Source organism: Phaenicophaeus curvirostris, chromosome 2 (assembly GCF_032191515.1).
Source record: "Phaenicophaeus curvirostris isolate KB17595 chromosome 2, BPBGC_Pcur_1.0, whole genome shotgun sequence".
In the NCBI taxonomy this organism is placed as follows: domain Eukaryota; kingdom Metazoa; phylum Chordata; class Aves; order Cuculiformes; family Cuculidae; genus Phaenicophaeus; species Phaenicophaeus curvirostris.
In genome coordinates, this window is record NC_091393.1 from 85,353,110 (window position 1) to 85,372,788 (window position 19,679).

Here is a 19,679-nt window from a genome sequence, read left to right on the forward strand (position 1 = left end):
GTCAGGATAGCTTGAAATCCAAGTTTTCATTGTCAGTGACTCCCAGACTCGTAGCCAAACTCATGACAAAATTTAACTTCCTCATCTTTATCAACACACTTAAATTTTCTCCTCTTTCTCCTGTCACTCACCTCTCGCTCATAGTCCCTTGTTGGTGCATCACTGCCTTGGTCCAGGCCACCAGAGGATAAGGAACCATCTGAGGGTGATGCCTTAGGCTGATGCTTTCCTCGATAGCTACCTCCTGAGAATTCCCTCCTCAAAGCACTACCGTTCTGTGCAGATGATCCTAAAACATGCAGAAGAATTAAACTGTTAAGAGTCAGTACTCAAGGTACTAGAAACTTGTTAGCTGGTTCTCTGGTCAGGTCCCCTTTCCTCCAGCGTGTCCCAAGATGCTCAGCTAATGCCTTGCAGGCTATGTGGGCTTTTAGCTTGTCTACTGGCAGCTGCAGCTTTTCATAGGGATTCTCTGGTCCCTCCCTTGGCTTGTCAGCATCAGCATAGAGTCACTAAATTGCCGACAAAGGCAGCAGTTCTTTCCCAGGGAGGGCATAGGTTGTACTGGCAGGTACAGACTAATCAGACACATGCTTTCTGCAGGCAGTTGAGCATGAGCAGCAAATGCGATGTGTGTTATTGGAAGGGAAAAATAAAAAAACCCAAAAGAGATAGGACACTGGGTCTTGTTTTCACATGGCCAATTATATAGTCACTTGCCTGGTCTCAGGGCAGGTCACTCTGCAGATAAGGGCAGCGTGGCAGCACTAGGAAAGGTGTTACCAATGCAATTCAACTCTTCCATATTAGCAACCAGTTTTTTATTGCTTTCTCTCTGTACTAGCAGCAAAAGAGGCATCAAGAGCTCCACATAGTTCAGTAAAAGTTAATGACCATGGAGCAAAAATATCTGTGCACAGTCCCCAAAGCCACACAAGTTCTGTTTGCTTACGTGCTGCTAACCCACTGCTTGCACTCATCGATCGTCCTGGTTCTGTGCGGGATTTCGTGATTGATGGGATACTAACAGAGCCACTGAATACGGTTCGACTTTCCTGAGGCCGAAGATTCTGCAATGCAGACACACACAACAGCATGTTTACTTATTGACTGCTGGATCAACCTTGGGATGTTATGAAGGCCCCAAAATACATTACAAACCCAGCCTTACCAGAGCTGAATTATCTGGGCAGCAAGTTAGCAAAATTTGCAAAATAACACTCTGCAATTTCGTGCAGAGACTGGAAGCACACACAGCATAATAGTGAAGTGCTAAATTACATGGACATACGCATACAACTGAAAAAGTATGGCTAATAATTCAAGAATTTCCATGAAAGGATGGTTTGCAAGCCTAATTAAGCTGCTATATTCAAGATATATCACACAAGACATTCTTTATGAGCACGTGCTTCCAAGGATCGTATTAAAATTTCTCTTTGCCATTATTTGTCCCATACATACATAACTTTATACAATAACCAGGTTAATCCCTAATGCCTGCAGAGTTACGAACACATAGCAGATCAATCTAAATTTCAATTACTTGTGTAATTCTGCTTCTGTTAACTCACAGCTGACCTTAGGGGAAAAGGCTTCTTGGCTGCTTTAGCCCCTCTCTCTGTATATGGGTTGGCTTCTTAGCCCAGAGAGACTTTCTAATGCTCATGCCTGTCTTTTCATCTCTGGCTAAATGTGAGATTTTATCCTGTTCCCAACATGATTTGCAGTATTAAGTAATTACTGTTCATTAGAAAAAGTTTTAGGGAACCTTTACACGTGCAGAATGTGAAAAGAACTGCAGGTAGCTCTGAGCATCACTTTATTTCCACTTTACAAAATACTCCCCCGCAATAACAGTTAAGTTCTTCCTATTTATATTTAATTATTTCCCCATCCTCACTCTGAGATAAAGTAGCCACGTATAAAACAACAGTTACAACTGCAACCCCTTTGTAAGCTGGGATGACATGGAAATTTCAGACCAGAACAAAGCTTCCATACCACACTAGGGTACTCTCAGAGACCCTCAGATACTACCCATTTCTCTATCTATACTTTAAAATAGATAATTAAATAGAGCATTTGTAATGAACAGATTTTATACAGTTCAGACTTTATCAGATACTTATTACCAACCTGCTGTCAATCCAGTCTTACAATGATCTTAAGAGTCATTGCTATAACAAACTCCTTTGCTGTTACAGTCAACACTTTGCTTCCATTTTCACAACTGGCTGGAAATGGCTGATATAAAACATGCAGCAAACAAGTCCTGTTCCCAGATCTCTCTCAAACACCAAAAGAATCAAAGAGCTTACAAATGGAAAAGCCTTGTTTAATTCTACTCTCATACACTCCTGCTCTACTCTCAATGAGGATTTATAAATGAAGGCCTAAAAAAAGTCTCTGAAATAATTTGTGGGATCATGCATCTGTCTCTTGTTTACCTCCCCCCCATGGCCTTTTTTTAAAATGTGAAGAACCAACTTACTTTGTAGCACAAAATAGTGAGTTTCTGGCTTCTGTGTCCTTCACCATGCAATAAACAATGTTAGGTACAGATAAGAGTATGAGCATCCTGGCTGTACATAAATGATGGATGTTCCTCTACAAGGAACACAAAGCAACTAGTAGGCTAGGGAATAAGTTACTGTTGTATTTTGAGAAACAAAGGAAAGCCAAATGCAGCACCATGAAAACGTGTGCACTGTGGTTAGTCCACTGGAGCTGCAGGGAATCTCCTTTGTACTTGTATAATCATAAAATGGGTCATTTTGCAAAGACAGCCATTATGTTTGATGATAAGGCAATAAGCTTCCTTAACAGTGACTGAGCAGACAACATACATGCATGAAAAAGACTAATTATTTTAATAGTGTATTTAATGATGATTATTTTTCATGACCTCAGTTTGCAAAGTCCATGTAATTCCTTGTAGAAAGTTTCTCCACAAAGTAAATCTTTCATTGTTTTTTGTCCTAAAAATAAAATAAGCATATGCCAGAGACCCCGGCGTTTTAGCCCCTGGAAGTTATACACGCATGATGAAGAAAGGGGATGCAAAGAAAACCAAATGGCAGTTATTAGCAGTAGTTATACAGCAGCGAAATGCACAAGTTAAAAAAAAAAAAAAAAAATCTGAGCTTGCTTTACTTAAAGATAGAGAAAAAAAAACCCTCACTTAGAGCAACAATTCAAATCCTAGGAGGAAAATTCATTCCCATTGCTGAACCAAATGGACAAAGGTGAGAGAAGAGAAAAACAAATGAGCAGCAGAGAAGCTGCATGCTGAGCAAAGTTAATCACTGTGAATTAGGGTGAAAGACCCAGATTAGTTCAGTGCACCTGGTTCCCAGCCAGAGAACAGAGCTGCTGTGGGTTATGTATGTGGCATCGTTTCTCCACTTGTTACCAAGCCTCAGCTCTCACACCCACATTAACTGCTCCCGTGTTGTCTTCCTAGGCCTCGGGGAGAAGACACATATAGATTCTAACTGAACAGTTAGAATATACATAGCGAATTGTTTGCCTGTGTTTCTCTGTCCATCATGCTGCTTGTTGCTGGTTTGGGTTTTTTTTTTTGTCTTCAAGTAGTGTTCTGTTCATTACATTATAAGCCTAAACTTTTAATCCTTCCATGAAATAATATAACAGTATCTAAAAGCCTAATTTAACAGATAATTTTTCAACTCCCCTGTGGATTCCATATTGTTTTGGTTCCAATATCCCATCTGTACCTGGGACCATGGGAATGCTACCCTTCTTACACTAAAAATCTCCAAACGCAAAGACACGAAATCAAAACTCACAGCCTTGCTTCGCACACATCTTTTTTAGAGATTTTGTAGAGATTACAGCATCTCTACCCTCAAGCCACAAAGGAGGCAAATGCTTTTCCTCATACAAGACTAAACCTCTAGTGCTCTAAGGAGCTAAGAGGCACAAGATCTTGACACTCCAGGTTGCCCATTTTGTTTTCTCCTCCAGTCTAGGCTAGCAGGGAGCAATGTTAGGATGAAGGATAATCCTAAGCAAAACTTAACTGTCTGAAATGCCAGGGGTCATTCCTTACTGTTCCTAGGGAGACTACTCACATGAGAAAGGTGAGGTAAAGCGTGGGTCACAGTCTGGTAACACATCACTGCATATTAAAACACAGAACCTGTATTGTGCATAATGCTATACACTAAATATTATATGTATAATATGTGCGATATTACTTGTGTATTTGAATCTCTCCTCCCACCTGAAAAGCCAGGATGGACACAGACCTGTCATCACTGGGCCCTTTTCCCGCAAAATGCTGCAACTTCATTTTTGAATATTAATGGTTGTGACAACGGGGACTTCACAACTGTGACACGTGACCATGCACATGACCCGTCAAAGCTTAGCTGTGTGATTTTGTTTTGGAGCCATGTGGAAGAGGTTACTTTTCCTCCTGCACTTTAAAATTCTCTCCTGTTTTAAGTGGCTACGTATCCAAAAATCCTCCCAGTGATGGGGATCTAGAACAGCAACCAGAAGAAGTCAAAATAGTCTGTCAGTGAAGTTGCCGTGAATGTTTGAAGGGTGTCTGAAGGCCACATCCATCTACCTCATAGATTATTCCTAATTTAGCTGCAAACCTGTTCCAAGCAGAACTGCAAGCCATAGCACAGTATGCAATTACAATGCACAGCATGCACTTGCGTGCTTGTTTTACTATGGCTTGATTTCTGTAGGACCTAGTAACCCCCATGTAGTCAGACCAGGATGAACAGTACAAGGAAAAAAAAAAGACCACTTCCATACCACCCCCAATTTACATTCCAGCTGGAAGTATACAGTATCTTACCTCAGCTGCTGTTTTAAACTACCAGGACCTACATCAGCAAGTTTCCATTATCTTTAATTTTTGGTCTTCCTTGTACGTGCTCTAACTTCACTCATTTACTTTAATCTAGAATCGATCTGTTTGCAGCACAACCTGTGTCCCTCAATCTGGATACAGTACTGTGTAAAAACTCTTGCATTCCACATGATTTCATCACAAACGAACAGTGTGGAAATTTGGTCCAACACAGACAGATTCAAAATCTTTTCCTGATTTTGAATCCTTCACTGACTGCTGAAGGGTGAACACTGTGGAACACAGAACGTCTCATTGAAAATTCCCACATCCTTCCTAGTGATTAGAAATGATATTCACACAGCAAAAGGTTCAGCCCAGCCATTACACAGTTATTTTCTTTTTTTCTAAAGCCATGAAGCATCTGTTTCTTGGCATGTCAGTGCAGTGGAAAGACCACAGCTGATAGCAGAAAATAAATAAGTTCAGACAGAAGAAAGTTAAGGGGTGAAGGAAACCACTTACAAGGGTATTTCTCCCATGTTAATAGCCAGGCAGCAAAACGAAACCCACACAGTGTTAGTAGAATGAACACCTGACTCAGCTGTTCATACCCTCAGAGTCATAAAGTCTGGAGTACCGAGGACAGAACGTGGAGGCAGGGAAAATGCAGGGTTTATGGAATCGTGAGAGAGAAATTTTTCAGCTGAATTAACCGTCATGTGGTAGATGTGCTCAAAGTTGCTCGGAGAGGAGATCAGACGTGAGTGATGATGAGGGAATTGGTAAGGGGAACGCTGCTATCAAAGACAACAGAGAAAGAAAGGCATGAAGGATGGTTGTATAGGTTACATTGGCAACAGCAGTCTGCAAGAGCAGTCAAACACTGAAGGACAGCCAAACAGCAACCCTGATCATCTGTCAACACACAGGATCTTACATTGTCACCCCCAGTCCTCCGAGCACCTTCCTTATATGGTGTCATACAGGCCTGCCACTCTTGCTGTTGCTAAAACATTAAAAACAAATAAAGCTTTTAACTCAATGGGAATAGATTCTAGTATTTATTATTATTTGATATTTCAAAGAGCACCACAGTTGTAAAAGGTGCTTTACAGACAGTTGAGAAGCATCAGTTCCCTGCCTTGAGGAGCTTACAATCTAAACCAGACATAACACAAGGGAAGGTGAACACAGGTGAGATGGTGTGGGGAGAAGATGAGAATACGCAACACTTAAAGATCGTAAGAGATTCCTTCTGTTATTCATGCACTTTAGTAATTCCATTAAAATTAAGTATCACCCATACAAGAAACACAGAGCATTTCTAACATGACGGAACAGTGTTTTGATAGGAGAGGGGGACAGGTTGTGTGAGGAGGTGAACTGGTTAATGTCAGACAACTGGGACACTTAACTTTGCTGTACAGACAACACACGGCCTATGTCCTTCTGCACACTCACTTAATCCTCACAGCGCTTTAGTGATGAAGAGACTTTGCACTTCAGTCTCTGCACTGCAGAAGACTATGCCCTTAGCAGATAAGGTGTAAAAGCACTGGAAAACTCAAATATTAATAGGCCAATTGAGCAACGTGCTCCCAAAGTGTGACATAAAGAAAAAGAGGGGAGAAATAATTCTGCAGATTAAACACAAACAATTTCTAATTCATATCTGTAGAATGTGCTGACACAAGTGCTCTTGTAATTTAAACTCATCTAAACCCAGATTTAATGGAAAAGCGTTTCAAGGCATGGTCTCCTTCCCTGTGCCATCTGTACATACTCAGCAAGTCAGCCTGCGAGGCAATGGTTTACCCAATGGCTGCCAGTAAATTGGAACACCTTTTCTAATTTCTGCCTTCCAATTTTCTCCTTTCCTGTCCAACTAATTTCATCACCTTAAAACATATCTGAGTAACATCAGAAATATCAGGAATTAAAAAAAATAATATAGTAAAAATACAGCTTATCCCTCCACTAAGCCTAAGGCACTACTTGTATGTGGTATGTATTAAAGTCTGGAGGAACAATTAGCCACATCCCAATAACCATTATCAAATATTACTGTTATTATGACATTATTGTTCTCTTCACTTTGTCTGGTAAAATCCAACTTCTTTTAAAAAAAACCCACATGGTTATTATGAGGCTTTGCATGTTAACCAAAACATCAATTACCACATTATGGCATATAAGACAATATATATCAAATCGTTATTAGTAAGTTTAGCAGCATCTAAATACTGGCACAAGAAGCCACCATTCCAGGAATGGCCCAGGAAAGCAGACTTTGCTGAGTTACGGGCTTGCAACAGAGAACTGGTAGCAAAGCCAGCTACATTCCTAAAAGCCAATAAGGGAGAAAAGAGAGTGTCTCAAATCAGGAGCTAAATAGCGGAGGGTAGGTCAACTGCAGACCACGAAAATACTTAGTGAGCATTCATGAATGTGAGAAAGCCACGATATGGCAACATTTTTAAAATGATCCACCACAGAACTTTCTCCATGGACTCCACCATTAAATACATGCATGGGGTTCCCACTTCCATTAAAGAATACCAAATACGGATAAGTACGCATTTACTCTGAAAGTTTCTCATTTGAAACAAGCAAAGCTTCACATATCATCTAGAATGGAAGTGTCATGGCTCATGTATAATGAGGTCAAACTGAAGCATAATGTTTAAATATAATGGCAATCAAGACTAGCTTTTTATGTAAAATACTTAGGCATGCAGAATATGAAAGCAAAACCAATCCTGTACATCTGATGTACACAGAGAGGTGGTCTGTGCTGCAGTAAGTGCAGTTCCAGATTTCAGATCTTCACTACAAAGGAGCATCCACGATAAAGTGGCTTCAAGGGACAAGAGGGCAGAAGGGAGGCCAGACTGTACGGCCAGTTAATTGGTGACAGGCTGCTAGGGAAGAAAAACACGTAAATAAATAAGTTTGGGGATATACTAACAGGAGGATTCTAAATTGTACAAAACAAGACAGTGACCCAGATCTAGTAACCATATCAATAACATACAAACAGGTATTGATTATGGCTCTGTTAACAGCAAACAAGAACTTTGGGTTTCTACTGTGCTGTTGCCCACAAACTTGTTTGTCAAAGCCTGAGTAACTGCGTGCCATGAAGAAAAGAATAATGCAAATTTACAGTTGTCTGGTAACTGCTAACTTTTTCTCCCTTAAATGTGATCTCACTATGAGTCTTGGGCATGCTCATTTCTGCCCAAACACAGGTTTATACTGAATTTAAGGGTGTCTGTGCATGGAGGGGATAACATGGGATTAGGTTAATAGACTGCAGTTTACCATAAACATATCTTTGTGTTCATGTCACATGGCTATTGCACACTAAGACCTAGGAAAAAAAGCTCTGAGAAAACATCTTTCCCCCTTGTGTGGCTGCATCAACAAGGGCAAACACCAGCAAATGGATATGCTGTGCATGTGTAGGCATCTGTTTTGTATACAACATATCAAATAGTCTGAAAAAGCCTAAAACATTCAATTTATCTAATTGTTATTTTGTACATTTACAACACAAATTAGATTCTCTAACATTGGTCTTTTGAAGGCATCATTCAGAAGACAGTGGGCACAGAGCTAGCAAGCTCCTGTTGACTCTGCATCCACCAGGCATTTATGCCCCGTGTAGAGACAGCACAAGTGTGTGCGCCCTCCTGCCCACCAACATATCACAGCCCAGCCACATAGTGGTCATTGCTACCAGTTTTAATTCTGTGCTTCATTAAATTTTTGGCATTTCCCCTGAAAAAGGCAGCAGAGGCAGGTTAGTGAGACCATGGATATATGTTTTGATTGTATTCACATTGCACATATAAAGTAAATATGTATATATTCATAAATAAATATAAATACATACATATATGTAAAACTTATCATTTGTTTTATGAAGTTCTTCTATGGATGCTAGATAAAAGTTAGGTTGAGCAGGCTATTTAGTTTGTGACAATCTCTTCCAACAAAGAAAAAAAAAGTATCTATTCTCTATTCAAATCTATTTATTACTAAGGACCTACTGACTTCAGTGACAGCTCATGCTGGATGAACAAACATGTATTAGTAGATTCAGCCAAATCTGAAATAGCTCAAATAAGTCAGGAAAAGATGCAAATAAAAAGGCCTGTTCCATTCCTTCATAGGATTTCTGCATCATAGTATCTCATAAAAAAAAAGGAAAAAAAAGGAAAAAAAAAGAAAAAAAAAGAAGCTATATCACCTAAAATAGTCAGATGAAGAGAATATGAAAACACTATTAGCTTTGCACTATCTGTTTTGCCTGGTGGTAACCCACTTTAAATGCAAAAAAATCACACACTTTCCTAAAGAGAAACAGTCATTTGCAAAGTCAAATGCTGCAATCTTTCCCATAGTTCTTTAAAAATACATACTTTTTCTTCTGAATCATACTGATCTATTTAAAAATACAAAGAATAATTTCCAGCTGCAAAATCATCACATGTACTAAGAAACACACACATAAGAGTAACAGTTATTCACCTTTTTGGAACAAGGTATGAACCTGGTGAAATAGTTCTATGCCCTTGCAAAGAAGCCATAATATACATAAACTGTACACAGAGCTGGACGAGTATTCTTTACCTTGTGTACTGATTCTCCAGGAAATGCCCTCCCTTTTAAATCTATATTTACCTTAAAAATAAAACATTAGACTGAATACATAACATCATATGCACGCACAACTCCTTTTCTTCTATTTTTATAACTAAGAAAAAAAAGTATGCCGTTTGGAACTGACTAAATGAAAACTTAGCCCAGCCAAATAATTTACAGGGAACTGCTGGAAAAGAAAAAGCTGCCTGAACCAAAGTAGCTTTTAACATTTATATACTAATCTCAGGCTATCTTTTCAAACTCACACACCTTCAAGTCCTGTGACTGATGCCATTATGAATCTTTAAGTTAGGAATACCAATACGAGATGATATTGCAAGAAGCCACTGCAAAAATACACGTCAAATTTGCTTTATCTGCAGTGACATCTCCCACCAGTAAGACTGACACCTACTTGCGAAAAGGAGTTTTTAATAATAACTTTAAATAAAGAAGCTGTACGAGTGCAACAACTGTAGAAATCAATTCTATACCGTACACATCTTCTAACGTCTTCTCACCACTTTCAAGTATGGACAGCAACTTAATAATTGCTTTCAAAATATCATATTGGTAAAGAAGGAAAGTACCACTCCTGACTTCAAATACAACCTCTGAGCTAATACAAGTCTTGCACAACTTAATAATTTAAAGCTAAAAGTCATTTAAATATGACATACCTGAAGAAATATTAATCCACGTTAAGTCCAGAAAATCTCCTTCTAATACAAAAAATCATTCCATATTTTCCACTTGCCAGGTTTGAGGCTTTGACTGGGAGTCCATGCAGCTTTTGATTTCTACGAACTTTCAGTTACTGATGGGGTAAAATAGGGTATCTTTTGCCCTACCTTTCCCAGTAGCAGATTACCTTCTCTGCTTGAGAAGAGCCAGAAACAATTTAGAGTCCACCAGAAATGAAGAAGTGAAAAAACATTCTCCTCTACATCCTTCCCTGAAGCAAATTATCATTCTTTGTTTAACACTAGGCACATCTGTCCTCACACTTGGGTTAAGATAAACGCTACCTGACAATTTTCCTTGGATTTGTCACGTTTTCTAGAACTAGTTCCTTCATGATTTATTCATACACACAGAGAGTGTTGTTTGTTGCTCAAATGCACTGAATATATTTGTTATTGAGAGGTTTCTCAAAATGCCTCTCGTATGAGCTTTAAAGTAAATCCTCTCCTTTCCTTGCATATTCGCATGTAAGGAAAACAGCGGTAGAAGGGCTCATATGTAATATGCAGACTTTACCATAAAGTCTAACATGAAATTACCATTTGATGCAAAAGTGAGGTAAAACTAGTATCTGGAGATCAGATGTTATTTTCACAAGCTCCTGAACTAAGGCAACGGTATGGCACACTTTAATTTCCAGTATTATTGTTGTTTCCTCTGGGCTTTTCAATTGAAAATCCCAATTTCAGCATCTACTTCCTGCTTTCTGCTCAAACTCCAAGAAATAATGATGATCATTTTATAGAGCATTTCTGTACTAATGCCTGTGTCTTATGGTGGTACTCACATCACCTGTTTGACATCATATTATTTGATCTTTCTTAGAGAGTCAGGAACACATCTGTATCATTGTGAATGAGTATAGAAATCAATACGGAACACACAAACAAGATGCTCAAGGTAGCTTGAAGTAAGCAGTATAATACTCCCCTATGAACTAAATGCTAATTTGTCTTTAGCTTATCAAAAATTTCAGTTACCTTCCAGGTGATTACTTTCTACATAAAGTTGCGTGGAAATGAACATGTGTGCATACCGTTACACATTTTCTTCAGTTTTTAAACTTAAAAGGTTAATTTTTATGTATAAAGTTCTGTTTCATTGAGACTAGTTAATCTGGAGAGAAAATGAAAAATAGCATCTTTGGCAGGGAAAGAAATTTGGGCACCACACACTGTTAAACTGCTACAGTTCCTCTGTCCGAGGAAAAGAGACCATAAAGAGATAGGCTAAATTGGAGCTGAAGATGGTAAGAGAAGAAAGGAACTGAACCACAGCTCATAGAGAAAATAACTTCTCTCTCTGTTCCCACAAAAAACAAATGCCCAAATCCTCTTAATTTTGTCCCCTCATATGGGTCATAAAAATTATGATTAACACTGAGAGGCCAACCTGCCTTAGCACCCAGCAGGCATTAGTTACTACGCTTCATCTCCTCAATGCTTAAGTGTTATCCTCTTTGTTCAAATTATATACCACACAGCAAAGCATGTTCTGCTCCATTTCCCTAGTTACACCGTCCCTGATATGAAATACATTAACACACTGAATATACATTTAAAATAGTACTTGTCTTTAAAATAGTACTTGTCTTTAGCTCACGTAGTTGTAGCCTCTGTTGCAGTCAGTCACTCTCACGTGTACTTTCGTACTTACCATTGGAAGGTCTTTGAGAATCTGTATACCATCCCCTGGACCCATATGTGCTATGTGGTTAAAATTAGTTGGATTAGAAATTAATTTATTTCTCATTTCTGGATCACGGAGCATCTCTCTAGAAGGGAAAATTCTTGGTTTAGATATTTTGTTTGAGGTGTGAAGGGACATTTATAAAATACGTACAGCTTCGATTATCAGCTACTTTAAAATGGAAATTAACTGTTTAACCATGTTAACAGTGATAAACCCTTGCTATCAGCACTGGCACGGAGAGGCTTCCATCTTGAAGAGAGAGCAAGGAACCAGAAGCAAAGAATGCTTTTTGCAGGCTAACAGCCCCCACACACTGGTTACTAACATTCAAAGAATATACAACCACTATGAGCTGACAGAAAGCTCTGTACAAAATCAGAACTCATTTGTAATGTATGACAAGGTGGAGATGTCGATGAAAGGCAGAAAATGAAAACAGAGTTAAAATAATACTGTGGTACCTTTCTCAGTCTGTGGTTGGAATTAAAAGCTCTTCAAAATGACAAGGACGCACTTCAAAACTCAGAATAAATGAAATTTTAAAAGACCAAGTGGCAATCAGTTCAGAAAAGCAAGGACAAGAACTGGAATTTTGATTTCCACTGTACATAGCTGTTACTCTTTTTAGGGTCAAAAAGAAAGGAAAGCTGGGAGCCAGCCACCAGGGGAGACGCTGGAAATTAGAAAACTGAAATACTTGAGTTCTTGGTGTGTAGCATGAGGCTAGTAGCAGGCCATCCTTAGTGAGTGATAGTAAATGGTCAGTAACACCCTTTGTGAACAGTGTGAGTACAGCAGACCTATTTTTATCACCAGTTAGAAAAGTATATGTGGCCTGTTAGGACTTCTATTAGAAACACATCCTTAAGTTCTATGTCCTCTGAAGATGTGAGTTTTCTGAGATTTACAGAGTGTCTATGTAGTTAAATCTATAAATCAAAAAAACGGATGCTTTGGAATACTGCTGAGAGTAGAAATGCCTTCAGAAAGAAAAGCAAAACCAGAGACTGGAAGTAATTAATACATATGCTTAGTCAGCAATGTAATCTCCTTCTGCAAAATATAGATATCTTTTATACAGTATATGTGCATACCTATGTACCTATAATACAATACGTGGAGATATGCATTCCAAATTACAGCTGTTTCACATAATTGATTTAAACTTATGAATCCTTGCGTATCCAGTGCATATCCATATCCAAACTGGCATTAACACAAATTAAATATTTAGGATTAACACTGTAGTGAAGACATGGGAACACCTGAATGGGCATTCCAGGAAACAATAAATGAAGTACTGCAGAGGCATCAGTCATTGCTGTTCAGGGCCTACAGGCACGCACAGAAGACAAGTATGTGTTGAATACCAACCTCCTCTGCTGCATCCTCTCCTCCTCTGGTACTCTGAAAGAATAGCGGCGCTTGTTGTTAATGTTTCGAACCATTTGCTTCCGGCTGTTATCTGATGTCTCAGGAACTACCAATTCATCACCTTCTGAAATGAATATAAATACGATGATCCAGTGGGACACTCCATTATTTATTAACGGAATTTGAATTCAAAGATATTTTCTCTATCTGCTCCTGCTAGCATTGGGCATCACACATTTCCCACCAAACCTCAACAAACACTCCAGGATTTATGGGTTTCTTTGGTCACTATCTACTCTGTTATACAGCAAAAGACTTAACTCTTCCTCACACAAAAGTTGCCACAACTGTGTTCTCAAAATGCCACTGATTAATTCTATCAAACAAAACATTCAAGTGGGTGGGAAAAGATCTCAGTCCCATATCTCAGACCTTCTTTGGCAGTTCTCACTGCCAAAATCTTGCTTTGCCAGTTGCCTGGAAATTCAATGCCAGATTCTTCTTCATAAATTCCCTGTTTCAAAGTGACTACTCATTTTGTTTGAACACTGATGTATTTCGGTGCTATTGTGAGAAAAGGTAAGATTTTTTCACTTGTATAGGTTTGGCTAAGTGTTCTGTTTGAGCTAAAGCAGAATAAATTTTCTAACTTCAGCTAAGCCTCTTCTGAATAACTTCATTTTCTTAAAGCTGCCTGCATGTTTTCGGGGCATTGTTTCTCTCTAGAAGCGATAGCACAGGACATTGGTATGCAGAAAGGCCATTGCTTATACTTATTCCTGTAGAAACCAAGGCCATCCTAGAGCTGGTGGAATGTCCTAAGTGAAAGGGAGGAAAAGGGTCGCACTTGCAGGGAGAGGCAGACAGGACAGGTGACCCCAAACTGACCAACAGAGTATTCCATCCCGTTTTAACATCATACTCAGTATAAAACTGAGGGATCACGAGGCTTTCATTCTCTTCTTTGATGGCCATTGTCTAGTGAGGACCTTGTCTGTCTTTTTGCCCCTTATCCCGGTCCATGTGTTCCTGAATCCAGTTCCTGAGTCCAGCTCCATTCTGCCACTGAGTCCACCCCAGGACTTTTCCCGGTGCCTGCTCTGCAAGCATCTGTGGTGCAATAGTCATGGGGGGAAGAAGAGGGTGGCAGTTTGATATATCTGTATATATTTTATTTTCTTATTAATAGTATTTTCTTCATAATTACTATTATTTAATTAGAACTGTATTATTTTCCAATCCACAAATCTTTTTCTTTCATTTCCCTTTCCCCATTCTCTGGTAGGAGGGGAAGGGAAGTGCAATCACAACTGCTCACATTTGGCTGCCAGTCAAGCTGGGGGGGGGCTAAATCCTAACACCAAGGCATCTTAAATAAAGACATGAAATATATAGTAGTGATAATCACACAATAGAAGTGTTACTGCAACTACCTTGTCTTGTCGGAGACTGATGTTACACTTACTAAGCTTGAACACACTCAACACCTACTGCTCACTGCCAAAACAGTTTTTGTATGGAACTTCTTTCCACACCGTCTTTCCTTAGGTCAACTGAAGATTTCACGAAGTGTGGGATCTACCAGGTAAGCAGCTTCAGGAAAATAAACTTGCAGACATTTAAAGAGATGCACCTGGAAGATACTTAATTGTCTGGCAACCTTTTCTGAGAGATGGTGAGAATGGACAGGAGCAAGGCATTAGTCTTATTTCTGATTCTACGCTCTCCTTTTTTTTCTTCCTCTTTTGCTTTGCTTTAACATTAAATCTTTATTAGACTTATAATTCCACCGTATTGCTCTTCTTTCTCACTGTCCTTCCTTTTGTACTAATTTGGTAGCAATTTAAATAAACACCAAAACACTGCCAACTCTAGAGGGTTTACTTCCACTATTTTCAAAATAGTTTAAAAAAATATATGGATTTTGATTGTTAAAGCAAAGCACAACCTCTCTCCTAGGTGGAGGTTAAAAAAAATTTAAGGAAATTACTCAGCGGCTTGCATATGAAATGGACTCTAAGAAGAAAAAAGTCAAAACGACTCATAACAAAATCAGAATTCTGAAGCTAAAACACAATCATATCTAGCCCAAATAACAAGTTGTGAATATATTACTTTATATTACTTTTCTTGGGAAATCTTGGTTTAGGTTAAGTATAGTATTAATTTTGGTATTTTGGTCTAATACTGCCAAGTTCACTATTAAAACCTTTGATTGTGCAGGCATCTTTACGTAGGTGATCTCAGATTCGGAGGGAGTGACTAGTCATTCTATTTTTTACTTCCAGTCTTCATTCAAGTCTTCATTTAATACTTGAAAAGGAAAATGTTCAGAGTAGCTGCCTAGTAGACATCATTGCAATGACTAGGCTCCGAGCCTGGTGCGAGGAGAGGGGCTTTGGTTTTTTTGATCATGGGGGGGCTCATGCACCCCCAGGCTTTCTCGCTAAGGGCGGGACACATGGGTCTCCTAGGGGGGCTAAAGCCCTTGCCAGAAACCTAGCTAAGCTCATAAATCGAGCTTTAAACTAGATGTGAAGGGGGAGGGGGTTGAGCCCAGGCTAGACAGGAATGAGCCTGGATGTGGGGAATTGGTGATTGGGAGAGGGTGCGCGGGCGAGGACCACCAGTACCTCACCGCACAAAAAGTGGGGGAGAACACACCTCGGGGTGTTAAGGGAGATGCAGGCACTCTGGTGTCAACTGATCCAGTTACCAGGCAGTTGGGAACGAACCCTGTTCCCTCTAGGAGGGCTGAAGGCTCGGCAGCTCAGCTGAAGTGCATTTACACCAATGCACGCAGCATGGGAAATAAGAAGGAAGAGCTGGAAGCTGTCGTAGGGCAAGGGGCCTATGATGTTGTTGCCATCACGGAAACGTGGTGGGACGACTCATATAACTGGAGTACGACTATGGTGGGGTATAAGCTTTTCAGGCGGGACAGGAAGGGTAGGAGAGGAGGTGGGGTAGCCCTCTTTGTAAGGGAGGACTTGGACATCACTGAGATGGATTGTGGAGATGAGGAGGTTGAGTGCCTGTGGGTCAAAATCAGAGGAGCCCACCAGAAGGTAGATTTTGTGATGGGAGTCTGTTACAGACCACCCAGCCAAGGAGAAGCAGCTGATGAGCTCTTCTATAAACAGCTGGGGTTAATCTCTAGATCGATGCCTCTCGTTCTGGTGGGAGACTTCAATCTGCCTGATATCTGCTGGGTGTACAACACAGCAGAAAGGAAGCAGTCTAGGAGGTTCCTGGAGTGCGTGGGAGATAACTTCCTTGCACAGTTGGTGAATGAACCAACCAGGGAAGGTGCCCTCCTGGACCTCCTGTTGGTGAACAGAGAAGGCCTTGTAGGGGATGTGGCGGTAGGTGGACGCCTAGGACTAAGCGACCATGAGATTATAAAATTTTCTGTTCTAGGTGAAGTGAAGAGGGTGGTTAGCAAGACGGTAACATTAAATTTCCAGAGGGCTGACTTTGATCTCTTCAGCAGGCTGGTTGGTGAAGTCTCATGGGAGACAGTACTCAAGGGCAAGGGAGCCCAGGAGGGCTGGGAGCTCTTCAAAGGGGTGGTCCTAGCAGCTCAGGAGAAAGCCATCCCCGTGGTCCGGAAAAAAAGCCGGCAGGGGAGAAAGCCAGCTTGGTTGAATAGAGAGATCTTGAGGGATATCAAGAAGAAAAGAAATGTTTATGGCCTCTGGAAGAAGGGACAGGCCTCTTGGGTGGACTACAGGAGGGAAGTGAGATTGTGTAGGGAAAAAATCAGAAGGGCTAAGGCTCAGCTAGAAATTGGATTGGCCAAGTCAGTGAAAGATAACAAAAAATCTTTCTACAAATATATAAATAATAAAAGGCGGACTAGGGAGATCATACAGTCCCTATTTGACACAGAAGGGACAACAGTAACAGGGGATGAGGAAAAGGCTGAGGTACTTAATGCCTTCTTTGCCTCAGTCTTTAGTCGTAAGGAGGGTCGTTCCGCCTGTGTACAAACCCAGGAGCTAGAGGAGCAAAATGAGGCTCCCATGATCCAAGAGGAGGTGGTCAGAGCCTTGCTAGCCCGACTGGACAGTCACAAGTCTATGGGGCCGGACGGGATTCACCCTAGGGTACTGAAGGAGCTGGCGGATGTGCTGGCCAAACCCCTTTCCATCATCTTCCAACAGTCCTGGAAGACTGGGGAAGTCCCACTGGACTGGAGGCTGGCTGATGTTGTGCCCATCTACAAAAAGGGCCGCAGGGAGGACCCAGGAAACTACAGGCCTGTCAGTCTGACCTCAGTGCCAGGGAAAGTCATGGAACAGGTGATCTTGAGTGCTATCATGAAGCACATGCAAGAGAACCGGGTGATCAGGCCCAGTCAACATGGGTTCACAAAAGGCAGGTCTTGCCAGACTAACCTGATCGCCTTCTATGACAAAGTGACCCGGCTACTGGATGAGGGAAAGGCTGTGGATGTGGTCTTCCTGGACTTCAGCAAAGCCTTTGACACAGTTTCTCACAGCGTTCTGCTTGAGAAACTGTCAGCCTCTGGGCTGGACAGGCGCACACTCTCCTGGGTGGAAAACTGGTTGGATGGCCGGGCCCAGAGAGTGGTGGTAAATGGTGTGAAATCCAGCTGGAGGCCAGTGACAAGTGGGGTTCCCCAGGGCTCAGTGCTGGGTCCAGCCCTGTTCAATGTCTTCATCAATGACCTGGATGAAGGCATCGAATGCACCCTTAGCAAGTTTGCGGATGACACTAAGCTGGGTGGAAGTGTCGATCTGCTGGAGGGTCGGGAGGCTCTGCAAAGGGATCTGAACAGGCTGGACCGCTGGGCAGAGTCCAATGGCATGAGGTTTAACAAGGCCAAATGCCGGGTCCTGCACTTGGGGCACAACAACCCTATGCAGTGCTACAGACTGGGAGAAGTCTGTCTAGAAAGCTGCCTGGAGGAGAGGGACCTGGGGGTGTTGGTTGACAACCGACTGAATATGAGCCAGCAGTGTGCCCAGGTGGCCAAGAAGGCCAATGGCATCTTGGCTTGTATCAGAAACGGCGTGACCAGCAGGTCCAGGGAGGTTATCCTCCCTCTGTACTCGGCACTGGTGAGACCGCTCCTCGAATACTGTGTTCAGTTCTGGGCCCCTCACCACAAGAAGGATGTTGAGGCTCTGGAGAGAGTACAGAGAAGAGCAACAAAGCTGGTGAAAGGGCTGGAGAACAGGCCTTATGAGGAGCGGCTGAGAGAGCTGGGGTTGTTTAGCCTGGAGAAGAGGAGGCTGAGGGGTGACCTCATTGCTCTCTACAACTACCTGAAAGGACGTTGTAGAGAGGAGGGTGCTGGCCTCTTCTCCCAAGTGACAGGGGACAGGACAAGAGGGAATGGCCTCAAGCTCCGACAGGGGAGGTTTAGGCTAGACGTTAGGAAAAAATTCTTTACAGAAAGGGTCATTGGGCACTGGAACAGGCTGCCCAGGGAGGTGGTTGAGTCACCTTCCCTGGAGGTGTTTAAGGCACGGGTGGACGAGGTGCTGAGGGATATGGTTTAGTGTTTGGTAGGAACGGTTGGACTCGATGATCCGGTGGGTCTCTTCCAACCTGGTTATTCTGTGATTCTGTAATCTCTAAGCTTTGGCATTCTCCCATATTAACAAGCACACATTTGTCTGAGAGATCACTTTCTACAATGCACAGATCCAAGCCAAAAAAAAATCTCTTTCTAAACAAAAATTTGCATAATGAAAATTGTCTTCTCTTTACTTACCTGCCATTTTGTTTTTGAAATATATTAATCTAACTGTCTCTAGGCCTAAAAGGTTTAGTGAGCCTTCTGTATTGAGAGGTCGAACCTGAAACAAGGAAAATAAGTCCTTGTAATAGTAATAACTCACATATATACGTGTATATATATAGTGCATCTTATTCTGAAAGCTCCAAGGTGCATTTTGAACTCTATTAAAGGAATAATCAGGGAGTAGAACGGCCTAACTGGCAGAGCAAAACATGCTCCACAGAACTCCTACAGGCTGGAGGGAGCAGTGTCTCCCACCTCCAGTAACACATGCCTGCTTTCAGTAATAACAATTGTGGATAGAGTTAAAAACAATTTTAGATTTTAAACTTCTATTTGGAGAACAAGTACAGAGATGGCTGCTTAAAATTCCACTTAAAGTCATAGATGTAACACCATGCCTCCTAGCACTTAAATAAATAGTTCCATTAGAATTCTGCTTCATGCAACAATTCAAGTTTGTCTATTAGATATACAAAGCAATAAGCTGTGTTTTTATTTTGTGTTAGTATCACGTTACCATTATATTTTGCAACTTGATAAAAGCATATGTACAAATCGCTAAAACCTACTCGTATTTGTAATTTCTAACTTCAAAATGAAAGAAGC

At 41.0% G+C, this 19,679-nt stretch overlaps 1 protein-coding gene across 7 annotated transcripts in view; it reads right to left on the bottom strand.

The window, feature by feature from the left end:
* The window catches only part of CDC42BPA (CDC42 binding protein kinase alpha), a 198,600-nt gene that overhangs the window by 5,218 nt on the left and 173,703 nt on the right, over positions 1–19,679 (bottom strand). For 3 of the 7 annotated variants that reach the window (XM_069852694.1, XM_069852695.1, XM_069852697.1), the window contains 7 exons: positions 19,044–19,128; positions 13,298–13,421; positions 11,888–12,005; positions 5,775–5,843; positions 5,449–5,634; positions 953–1,070; positions 132–289 (listed from right to left, as the gene is read on the bottom strand). In XM_069852694.1, the coding sequence (XP_069708795.1) occupies positions 132–289; positions 953–1,070; positions 5,449–5,634; positions 5,775–5,843; positions 11,888–12,005; positions 13,298–13,421; positions 19,044–19,128 (858 nt within the window). Of the gene's footprint in view, positions 1–131; positions 290–952; positions 1,071–5,448; positions 5,635–5,774; positions 5,844–5,873; positions 7,759–11,887; positions 12,006–13,297; positions 13,422–19,043; positions 19,129–19,679 lie in introns of those variants that run through there. The other 4 variants (XM_069852699.1, XM_069852702.1, XM_069852698.1 and 1 more) reach the window with 3 other exon arrangements.